This window comes from Eretmochelys imbricata, chromosome 10 (genome assembly GCF_965152235.1).
Source record: "Eretmochelys imbricata isolate rEreImb1 chromosome 10, rEreImb1.hap1, whole genome shotgun sequence".
Lineage (NCBI taxonomy): Eukaryota > Metazoa > Chordata > Testudines > Cheloniidae > Eretmochelys > Eretmochelys imbricata.
The window spans coordinates 33,162,247-33,174,632 of record NC_135581.1 but is presented as its reverse complement, the minus strand read 5'-3'; the positions used below and the strand labels follow the sequence as shown (position 1 = coordinate 33,174,632).

Here is a 12,386-nt window from a genome sequence, read left to right as displayed (position 1 = left end):
CCTCAAGGATTGAGCTCACAACCCTCGGTAACGTAACAGTAACAACGTTAACCGGGACAACTTTAAGTGAGGAGTTACTGTATTAATATGGTCTGCTCTCCCTGATTCTCCCTCCACCCATTCTAGTTTGTCTGATGCAGCATTTAGTAAAATATATGATCTTAAAACATATGCACATGCACCATGTCATTTATATTGTACTATTTCAATTTTATAATGTTGCTGGACTTGGAAATGTGGATCCACAACCTTTTTGAATATCCAAAATAGTCAAGTCAGGGTAAAAATTGTTACATGGTCAAGTGTATTGTGTATAGTAAACACAAGGGAAAGAATTCTGAGATGCCTTCCTGAGCAATGTAGCTCAGTAGGTGCAGCCTAGGTTGTGGGGAGCTTTCAGCCACTTTGTGTCCTCTGAATCCTTACCCCTACCCAGCCCATGGCACAACTTAGCTCTTGAATGGCTGCCTATGGGGAGTGCTATCTGGGTTCCATCTCCTTTATGCTAGCAGAACAATATAAAAGGAGCAAAAAGCTATCGAAAATTATTGGTGATTTTATGTGGTCAGAACCTGTGCATTTGAGATAATAAACACGGTTGCTGTAAATAAATAAATATGAAAAATGTATGGTGATCTAAACTGCTACTCTTGTAAGGCATTTAATGCTCTTATAATGTCCAAGTAAATATGACTCAATTTTGGAGCAGCATGGATACATTAAGAACTCTCTCTTTATAGCAGGGGCAGGTTCCCAGTGCTGCTATTCCGAACTCCATGAATATGCTAGGACCACAGAGTGGTCAGATATCATGTCCACCAGTGACCCAGCCACCTCTACATCAGACTGCACCTCCTGTATCCAATGCAGCTGGCAAGCCACCTATCCAACACCAAACCCCACCTGGAATGACTCCTCCTCAGCCAGCAGCACCTACTCAGCCATCCACACCAGTCTCATCTTCAGGACAGACTCCTACACCAACACCTGGCTCTGTTCCAAATGCAACACAGACACAGAGTACACCTACAGGACAAACTGCAGCACAGGCTCAAGTTACACCACAACCTCAGACTCCAATACAACCCCAGTCTGTGCCAACCCCACAACCATCTCAGCAACAGCCAACATCTGTGCAGGCACAACCTCCTGGCACTCCAGTAAGTATCAGCTGGTTTATTTGATCCAAATGCAACAGAAGCCTAAACATTGAACAAGGAACTTTCCCCTGTATAGTACTGTGCCATAGAATTACAGATTGCAGGATCCTTATGGCATAGCAACAGTAGCTTGTTTGATTGTGGAAGATATATTTTAGAATAGGTATTTATTTAGATCCATATGCAAACAAAATGCATTCATCCAAATGTTCTCAGCAGTCAATTTAGTTAGTGATTTCCAATACTAGGATTAAAAATACTACAGAATGTTTCTACAGCTGTGCGTGGGAAACTTGTAAATAATCTGCCTGTGCTATGTTTGGCTCTAGTCAGGATCATTAGTCTTTCACCTTCATGATCATTAAATTCACACATGGTTTTTAAAGATGGGTAGAAAGAGACTGCATGGTAATCAGTGTGTACTATCCACCGTACAGTTGCTTTATCAACAGAAGATGCTAATGCATCAGATGATAAACTCATTCCTGTCTTTACCTCTGTATAACTCGAGATCTGTGTTCTGGTATCCAGAGTTTGGTTTTCATAGAATATCTGGATTGGAAGGGACGTCAGGAGGTCATCTAGTCCAACCCCCTGCTCTAAGCAGGACCAATCCCCAACTAAATCATCCCAGCCAGGGCTTTGTCAAGCCTGACCTTAAAAACCTCTAAGGAAGGAGATTCCACCACCTCCCTAGGTAACGCATTCTAGTGCTTCACCACCCTCCTAGTGGAAAAGTTTTTCCTACTATCCAACCTAAACTTCCCACACTTCAACTTGAGATCATTGCTCCTTGTTCTGTCATCTGCTACCACTGAGAACAGTCTAGATCCATCCTTTTTGGAACCCCTTTTCAGGTAGTTGAAAACAGCTATCAAATCCCCCCTCATTCTTCTCTTCTGCAGACTAAAAATCCCAGTTCCCTCAGCCTCTCCTCATAAGTCATGTGTTCCAGTCCCCTAATCATTTTTGTTGCCCTCCGCTGGACATTTTCCAATTTTTCCACATCAAGAGTGGTATTATTTCAGATGATCCTTTTGTGTATGATTTTGTACTATTCCTCTTAGCAAGACAAATGAATATTTCTATATATTTCCTCAATGTTTTGATTTTTGTACCTTTTTACATCAGCTATCCCAGGCAGCAGCTAGTATTGATAACAGGGTGCCAACCCCAGGCTCAGTTGCGAGTGCCGATATCAACTCCCAGCAGCTGGGACCTGATGCACCAATGCTAGAAAGCAAACCAGAGGTTAAAAATGAAGAAACTGAGCCAGAGCCTTGTGAAACACAAGTGGAACCTAAGACTGAGGTAAGTGAAATTCCTTCACAGTTAATTAGAGCAATAATATATAGGAGCTAAAATAAGATGAGTGTGAATCAGTGAGCCAAGCTGACGAGAAAATATTAGTTAATGGAAAACTCTGGTTTTCACTCTGGTGGAAGCCCTGTGTCTGGTGCTTTATTGTATATCGGGCTACTGATACTCCAAACTGATAGAATTTGTAGTTTGAGACGTTATAGGTATAGTTTAATCTCATCTCTTTCTTTCTTAAGATGGAGGAGGATTTACAAGGATCTTGCCAAGTGAAAGAAGAAATAGATGTGGCAGAGTCAAAACAGGAGCCAATGGAGGTAGAAGAAAAGAAAGTTGATATCAAGGTAGAGCCTAAAGAGGAAGAGGAGAGTGGCACTAATGGCACCACTTCACAATCTACATCACCATCTCAGCCCCGTAAAAAGAGTACGTATATAGAAATGGGAGTCCTTGCTATAATTTTTCTTGGTTTTCTGTCTCCTGCAATCTTTAAGCCAACCAGGAGGTCCCTCTATTTGTACGTATGCACTAACACCACAAATTGGGGGCTGAGACAATGAGTTAATGTGCTACCCTTTTTCCTTTTGGAAAGCAGTATTCTTATCTTTCCTTGGAAAAGTAAGGTGTTGATGTCCTCCTGATTTGCACTTAACGTTACTGTCAATGATGACATCTTAGTTTGGCTTTTTCACCATAGCCAGTCTCTATGCAGAAGGGCCAAAGCCAGGGTAGTAAGGGATTGGTTTCAGTTCAGGACTGAGGTGAATTGTAGGGAAATTACATAGGTGGTGTTGTATGCATGTATCTGACTTTGGCCAGTGCTATTTCATGAGGACTGAATTCACGTAGAACATTTTCTTACAGAGGTCCTCTAAGTTCTGTGAATTCTTTCCAGGTTCTGTTTTCACTTCATCCCTGCTGTCCAAGACCTCTTGTTGTGGTGACATCCTGCAGACAGAAGACAATTTGGAAGTAGCTCCCTCCATAACGTCTCCTTGATTTAGCCAGAAGGATTACTGGTGAATCACAGGATACGCCCCTTTCCCTCCAGAGGCTGTGTGCGCAGCATCCATATTGTCATTAGCCCTTGTTGGCTTGAGAATTAGGGACTGAACTCAGTTCCTGAATTTAAATTTTTTACAGTTAGACTGGTATACTGGCCCTAAAACTTTTAAAAGGAAAAAGACCCAGTGCAGCTCCCTTGAGAGTGCCATCGGTTTAAAAGTGTACTGGCCCAAAGCCTGTTCCACAGAAGTTTGCACGATGGTGACCACCATTCTGATCAAGTCAGTCTACAGAATTAGTGTTTTGGATATGGTTTGTTTGAACGTTGATTGTTCGTACCTATATGCTATATTTTCCTCTTTATTTTGAAAGGGAAAAGTAATATTACAGATTTTAGGAATTACTGTTCCCCTTAGATAAAGCTTTGGGTTTTGTTTTGTTTTTTCAAAAAGCCTGTATTTGCATGCATTGGGTGTTTGGTTTCTAAGAAGTAAAATAAGGAAGTTTTTTGAGTGATGATCCCTATTGTATTCCACTGAGGGTTATACACATGCACCATGCATCTGGAGCCAGAGATTTTGAAAGTAATAGTGTCCATTGGTCCGTACATGTGCTTTTGCTCCACCTTATGGTTTCGTCCAAGGCAATAATGGGCGGGGCAAACCAACTGTGCCCTTAGTTCCTTCTCGCTACCACATGGTTTGAGTTGGAGCTTCTGTTGTTGTCTTGTCCCTTGTGACACATTTACTTAAAACACAGAAAAAATATTTGTTTTATTCGTGTATATAGTTTTTATTGTTTTTTACTATAAGTTTTAGGATTAAGGAATTTTGGGGACTACATTTTTCCTGGTTTCCTGCCTCTCTCCCTCCCTCCCCCTTCCCCCCAGCACCTGAATACTGAATTGTGCCGAAGATCTGCATCTCCTGCCCTCGCTCGTTCTCAATCAGCAGTGAGCACAAGCGCTGCCTTTACTGCTTGGGAGAAGCCCACATTTCATCCAGATGCAGTATCTGCCTCTCCTTCCCAAGCCGTACCTGGGAAGATAGGGCTGTCTGCCTCAAGAAGCACCTCATGGCAATTGCCATGAGGCCACAGTTGGATCCAGGCTGGGAACACGCCTTCCCCCTGCTGCCCCCCCATACATCGGCCTGAGCAATCCAGGTGTGTGCTTCCTACCACAAAGACTCAGTCTGGTTCCCCTGATACCAGTGCTATAAACCCCGTGCCAGGGCCTAATCATAAGGCAAGGAAGCATGCGCATAAGCATGGTAGTAAGTCTTCCTCTAGGCTGAAGAAGGACGTTGCACCTTCCATGAGTTCCAGCCATGGAGAAACTGCGCATTCCAAGGTGCACAAGCATGACAAGAAGCCACATAGACCACAAGATCTGCTGGTTCTGTCCACTGAGTGAGATACACCGTCCAGTTCTGCACTGCCAAAGACAAGGGAACCTTCGGTTCCGAGGCAGGCCTCCATTCCGGCCCCAGCTCTTGTTCAGACTGCGGCGCGCATGCCATTGACACCTGGCAGGTTTGAGGCTGTGCCTGAGCCTCATGAACTCTTTGCTTTGGAGAAGGTGAGGTCTCCATGGCTTGCACTTTAGTCACCTCGTGCGGTGGAGGTGCTCTCCCACCTTGGACTTACCTCCTTCAGCTAATATTCCTGCCTGCTCTCTTCCAGCTCATGTGGTTCCCATGATGCTGCCATTAGAACCAGGCTCTGACTTCTTGGCATCAGAGGCTCGGACGGAGCACAGGTCCACCCTTCCCATACTGTTGATACAACTATCCAAAGGCTCTGATGTCTCAGTGACAGTACCTTCCCTTTCCCTAGCAAAGGAGCCCCTGGTACCCCACTCCTCAGGGCCCACCACAGCAAATTAAGGATCCTCCTTCTGGGCCCTACTGGGTGTCCTGGCCTCAGTATTCACCTTCAGAGCCTTCCCATTCAGCATGAGAGGAGTGCCCCGTCTCCTCTCTTTGACCGTCATCGAGTAGGTGTTCAGAACCAGTGTTGGAGGATGAACCGCTTAGCCTGGCTCTGACCGCACCGCTGGAAACTGAGTGATTCAATTCATGATCCCCAGATGCTGTGGTGTCATCAGCTCCCTCATCGCCTCTGGATGATTACCATCAGTTCAAAGAACTGTTACGCAGAGTGGCTGGTGCTCGCCACGTTCCACTGGAGGAAGTGCAGGACAGACAACATCAGCTTCTTGACATCTTGCACGCCTCGGTACCAACCAGAGTGACCCTAGTAATCAACGATGCCGTTCTTCAGCCGGCCTGAACTGTTTTATGCACTGTGGTCATTTGCGCACCCACCCCAAGGGGGAAGAAAGAAGTACTATGTACCAGCGAAGGGGTCTGAGTTTGTTTTCCCCACACACACACCTAATTCCCTCATGATACAGGCAGCGACAAAGGGGGCCAGGCAGCAACACCTATGCTCCACCCCAGCAGATGAAGAGGATAAGTGACTGGACATTCTGGGTCGCAAGGTTTTTTCTTGGCTGGCCTTCCAATTTTGCATTTGTGACTACCTGGCGCTATTTGCTAAATATGACTTGCTTTCTTATGGCTTGTTGGCGGACTTTGCAGACAAGCTTCCCCAACAGAATCGTGCCTCCTTCCTGACTATGTTGGAGAAAGGCAAACTGGTCGCAAGGATAATGCTCCAGGCCGTGGTGGATGTGGCATATATCTCTTCACGCACAGTGGCCACTGTACTGCAAAGGGGAGCAATAGATCCTGTTCGTACAACCTATCAGGGTGCAGGGTTTTATTCCGCCTATTTTCTAGTACCCAAAAAAAGGGCGGCTGGTGACCAATCTTATACCTCCATCATCTCAGTTACTTCATACGCAAGCCAAAGTTTTGTATGGTCACCTTTAGAGACCATCATACCTTCACTGGAAAGAGGCATGTGGTTCTCACTGTGCAGGAAGCCTATTTTCACATAGACCTCCATCCTACCCCCAGAAGGTTTTTGGGATTCAGGGTAGGCCCTTGACATTTCCAATTCCGGATTCTACCATTTGAATTCACTACTGCTCCCTGGGTATTCACCAAAGCTTTCTGTGTGGTGGCGGCCCACCTCTGGTGTCAGGGAGTTCTTATATTTCCCATACCTTGATGACTGACTGCTAGCAACGTGATCCAAAGGGAAGGCTCAAGCCTTGACCTTCATGCTGCTCCTACTCCTCTTCTCCCTGGGGGGTGAGCATAAATGTAGAAAAATCAACTTTGGATCCGATACAGTCCCTAGAATTCATTGGGGCATGCATCGATGCAGTCTCAGCATGAGACTACCTACTGGAGGACAGGTTCCAGATAATTCAAGAGTTGATTCCTAAAGTGATAGCCACCCATCCTGCTCCATTCAGACCTTTCCTTTCCCTCCTTGGTCACATGGCAGCCTGTCCGTACATCACCGCCTTTGCTCGTCTTTGCTTTTGCTGCCTGCAGCTGTGGCTCCAGAGGTCCTGTTCTCCCACACACCAAACCATGGACCTCATCCTAACAGTCCCACCCAAGGTTCTCTCCTCCCTCCACTGGTGGACAGACCCGGGTCAGATCAGCACTAGGATGCCCTTCCTCCCATTCTCTTCAAGCATGACGATCATCATGGATGTATGTCATTCGCCAGCTGGGGTGCCCACATGGGCGAGTATATGGCACAGGGGACTTGCACTCAGGACTCCCAGTTGCACATCAACATTCTGGACCTTCGGGCGGTGCAGAGGACATGTCGCACATTTCTCCCATTCGTTCTTTCCTGTCACATGCTCATCATATCAGACAACACCACAGCTGTTTTTTACACGAACAAACAAAGGGGCATGCGGTCGCTAGCGCTTTGTGGAGAAATGATTACTCTGTGGGATTGGTGCATAGGCCACTGACAACAGGATTTAGTGGGCAATCTTCCGGGGACTGAGAACGTGATCGCAGATTCTCTGAGCAGGTAGTTCGTGGCTGACCCTGAATGGGAACTCCACGACGCCATAGTCAGTGACATTTTCACCCAATGAGGGACTCCAACCACAGGCCTCTTTGCCTCCCATGTCAACAACAAATGCATCCAGTATTGCTCCAGAGAAGGCCTCTGTGCCCATTCCCAGGGAGATCCCCATATCATCTGCTGGTCGGACCAGGCAGACTAGCTTTTCCCCCGCTACCGCTACTGGCGTGTGTCCCCCATAAGATCGGGTGGGAGAGGGCCACAGTTATTCTAATTGCCCCATTTTGGCTCTGCCAGTACTGGTTTCCCCTCCTTCTCTGCATGTCAGTGTGTCCCCCCACTTCCACTGCCAGCATTCCCGCTCACGCAATACAGCAGCAAGATCAGACATCCTAATCCACAGACACCTCACTTCAGTGCTTGGTTTTTGGATGGGCATCTTTGCTAGAATGGGGGTGTTCGTTGGCAGTACAAGACATCCTCTCAAGTAGCAGGAAAGAGTCCGCGAGGCATTTCTATCAAGCTAAGTGGAAATATTTCACTTCCTGGTCCAACAGAGTGGTCAAGCCCTTGAGAATGTGAATATTCCCCTTATTTTGGACTACCTTCTGTCCCTGAAGGCATCAGACCTTGCTCTTAATTCCATCAAGGTGCACATGGCAACTGTTAGTGCTTTCCACCCCCCATGGAAGGACACTCTGTATTTATGCATCTATTGACTACCGGGTTTTGGAAGGGACTCCTTTAGACCTATCCACCCATTCAACCTATTGCCCCCACAATGGGACCTCAACCTCGTCCTTTTGACCTTAATCAATTCGCACTTTGAACCTTCAGCCTCATGGCTCTGTCTCTCCTTTCCACGTAGGTCGCCTTCTTGGTTGCTATTACTTTTGTGAGAAGGGTAAGCAAACTGGGGGCCATGTTAGTGGACCCCCATTTTACCACATTCCATATAACGAGGTTTCTTTGAGTATGCACCCCAAGTTTCTGCCAAAGATTGTATCCCGCTTTTACCTTAATCAGCCAATACACTTAGCTGCTTTTCTTCCCAAAGCCTTGTGCCTTGGCAAAAGAGTGCGTCTTCACTACCTCAACGTGTGCAGGGCCATGGCCTTCTACCTGCAGAGAACGAGATCATTCAGGAAGACCCCTCGTCTGTTTATCGTTATAACAGAGAGGATTAAGGGATAAGTGATATCCACTCAGAGGATTTCTAAGTGGGTTTTGGGGTGCATTATGCTCTGCTATTGATATTTGGGACTGTCTCCACTCCTTGGTATGACCTCACTCCACAAGAGCGTAAGCATCAATTACAGCTTGCTTCAAGATACACTGCTTTTGGACATATGTAAGGCGGCCACCTGGAGTTCGGTACATACTTTTGCTTCACATTAGGCGTTGGAACGAGATTCTGTGATGAATGCCCCATTCCACAGAGCTGTTGTCCAGTCAACGGTTGCTTTATGTCCTCACACACCCCTCCTCATGACTTGGTACTGCTTATTAATCACCCTCAGTGGAATACAGTATGGACCATTACTCAAAAAAGAAGAGGTGGTTACTTTGAGATATATGGTCCCTATTTGTATTCCAATACCAACCTCCTTCCCCTATGCTGTGGATCTGTCTTGAATTGTGGTGGTGAAGGAACTGAAGGCATGGTTGGTCCACCCTGCCCTTTATCGCCTCCTGGGACAAAACCATGAGGCGGAGTAAGGGTGCATGCATGGACCAACAGACACTACTACTTTCAAGATCTCCAGCTCCGGACACGTGGAGTACGCATGTTACCCTCAGTGGAATATAGATAGGGATCACTCATCTCGAAGAACCTCCAATTACAGGTAAGTAACAGGTATTTACAGCCATGATTTTTCTTCAGTGGTTTGTTGTCCACTTCAAGTGAACACTGTTGCAGGCTCTGGTGTAGAAAAACCCATCCTTCGAGCCAGAAAAAAACCACCTAATTATGCTCAAAAAAGCAGCAATAAAAGTTAAATGTAAAAGTTTTAAGCCTGTTTTGAAGAGAAAACCTCATGGCTTTGTGGAAGTAGGGAAGCTAATTCAGAGTGTGTGATCCTCCATGGAGGCCAAACAGAACTGGCAGGGTTTCAAGAGTGGCCAAGTTAAGCCCTATCTCAGTGATGGATATATGTTCTGTGGACTGATGGCTGGATGGCAAGAAGGAAAATCCCACTGTAGTAGTAATGAATTTAATTATGAGAGAGAAATTATCTCCCATCACTCAGGCAAATTACAGTGTAATCCACTCAGATTAGTCTGTACATGTGTAATTTGATTAGTCTACCTGGATGAGTAGCGTAAGTGGATTATTCTGCACACTGCAATCATGAACCTTTTCAAACATTTGTTAAAGCAACATTATGAACCTTAATTGTTCATTACCAGTAGTTAGACACTCACGCTACAATTCATAGTTATATATTGCCAAGTGCTAGCTACTAATAGAAATGTTTTATTACTGGGATTTCTGGTACATAATTGCTGCATTCCAAGTTACTGTAGAGAATGCTTTAGTAATTTGATTATAAGGGAGGGAAAGAGAGAGCCTCAACAGAAACTTCTGCACCCAATTAAAGAAGCTTCACTGATTGTAGCTACAATGTTGTCACTTGATTTCCTGTTTGTATTGTTAATAAAAAAATAAGTAGACAAGTGGCAGAACAGATAGGGTGGTAAGATAATGTATAACATTTTGGTATATGCACTTAATTGTATTTTACTCTTCCATGCTTCTTGGCTTAATAATGTAATTCCATATAAATACAAAATGAAGGTTAAGCAAAGCAGTTTGAAGAAATACCAAAGTTGAGATTGTATGCAAAACCTTCCCACTGGCCACCATGTATATGCATTATGATATAGTCTATAATTTCAGTGTAACATTATTTCCCAAACACAACATATAAATTTTTTCCCTAAAACCTTACAAAAACTATTACAAGATATAGTAACACAAATTTCATTGTCAGAATGGTCTAGAATATCTTTATTGAGAAATTCTGTAATGTCTTCTCTCTCACAAGTATTTTAATAACTTAGTCCTAGCCACGTATTATACAATTTCTTTTCAAATGGCAGCAAAGCTTCCCTTAACTGGAAATGTAAATGATTTATATAAGCCAGTACACTTTAACCATTACTCTGTTAATGGTTAGTCTGCATTAAGCCGTGGCTTATTGTGCACTTTTCACTTAAAATGACTTTCATGGATTGGTTAGAATGCATGCTGGTACACAGTACTACAAGACCTATAATTGTAGAAAAATATGGCATTTCCTAATTAAATTCTGAAGCATGCAACTGTAATGCTCTCTTAATGTAACTGCTTTTATGAAATTTCTATAAAAAAAAAATGAAAAGGAACTTCGTTCTCCTTGTCTTTTGAAGATCTGCTCAGATGCCAAAAGTCTACCTTTGGTCAGAGACCAAGCATGGAAAAATTCAGCCCAAGTAGTGGGACTTAAGGAAGGTTAGGAGTGACTAAAAACAGCTTTCATTATAAAATGACCAAAAGTTATTTTGCAGGCTCTTTGCAAAGGCTGCATTCCAAATGAGGGCAACTTCTCCCTTATCCATTTTCCCTGAAAATGAGGTTCTGCCCTCTTTCAGATACACCATGGAAGGGAACCTTTTTTTCCTTTGGCAGGCTGAGCTTTTTCCTGTCCCCGTCTCTTCTCCCTCCACCCCCTTCCTTCACAAAGCAAGGACAGTTTGGAGTGTTTATTAATTCAGGACTGCTTGCTATCTCTCCCTGGAACCTTCCAAGGTAGACTTGAAGGAGCACTTCTTTTCAGCATTCAGAAGCCTCCAAGCTAAGTTGATTTCTTTCCCCATCCAGCAGGATCCTCTACTGAAAAGATTACAAGTAAAAAGGGAACCAAAAGTATTGTCTTCAGTAATTTCAAGGATGCTGCTCTCATCTTCTCAAGAGTTTTCTCCTTAATGACTTCAACCAGGAGTCCCTCTAAAGAAATTTATGGTATAATGTTGGTACTTAACAGATAATGGATGATGATGATACAGGCAAAGGTCATGTTTCTTTCAGCCATCACATGCCAAGACAAAATGGGGTATGTGGTGGTTTAGCGCTAGCTTCTGTTCATCTTGCCCATATTCACAGAACTTCTTTCCTGAAAAGGAAAACCCAGACCATTGTTTCTCAAAAAGGAGAACCCTATAAAAGGAGTTTTTTCCCCTCTGGAGGAATCTGAACAGCGCAGGAAAAAAAGACGAAATCCCCTGTCCACAAGCACTTTTCTCCATATTTTTCATACCTTTCAGAGGCCAGGGGTTCTGAAGATGAAACTTTTTGCGGGGAAAGGTATAACAAGATCCAGTGGCTGGAAGCTGAAGTTTAATTAAAAAAAAAAAAATCAGACTGAAAATAAGATGCAGATTTTAACAGGGAGGGTAATTACATTAAAGAGCATAGCAAGGGATATGGTAAGTTCTCCATCTCTTTTAGTCTTTTAAAGACTGGATATTTTTCTAAATGATATACTCTAGCTCAGCCACAGGTTAGTGGGCTCAATGCAGGGGAAATTCTGTGTCCTGTTATGCAGAAGGTCAGGCTAGATTATTATCTCTTTTGGCCTTAAAAATCTATTAAATGAAATAATCCAGAATCATTAAATTCCAAAGTATCCAAGCCACACCACCAAGACTGCACAGCCAGTAGGAGGTACTTTCTCTTTTCCTCTAGAAAGAAATTCCAGATCCCATTTCGTTTGTTCCTTGGAGAATGCCACAAAATGTAAGTGGGAGTTCCTTCATAAAAGACTTTCTAAGCAATCTCAAAAGTTCTCAAGAAAACGTGGGTCCCTTCGGAAGGCGAATTCCTGCTATGATACCCATGACTAGGAGAGTGGAATCAGTGCTCCATGAGGTCTGCAAGGTGTTGGCTGCAGCCCA

At 44.2% G+C, this 12,386-nt stretch overlaps 1 protein-coding gene across 1 annotated transcript in view; it reads left to right on the top strand.

Annotated features, from left to right (window-relative positions):
• LOC144270752 (CREB-binding protein-like) overlaps positions 1-12,386 on the top strand; it is a 153,471-nt gene that overhangs the window by 96,942 nt on the left and 44,143 nt on the right. The window contains 3 exon segments of the mRNA XM_077827416.1: positions 741-1,160; positions 2,292-2,471; positions 2,717-2,903. Coding sequence (XP_077683542.1) covers positions 741-1,160; positions 2,292-2,471; positions 2,717-2,903 — 787 coding nt within the window.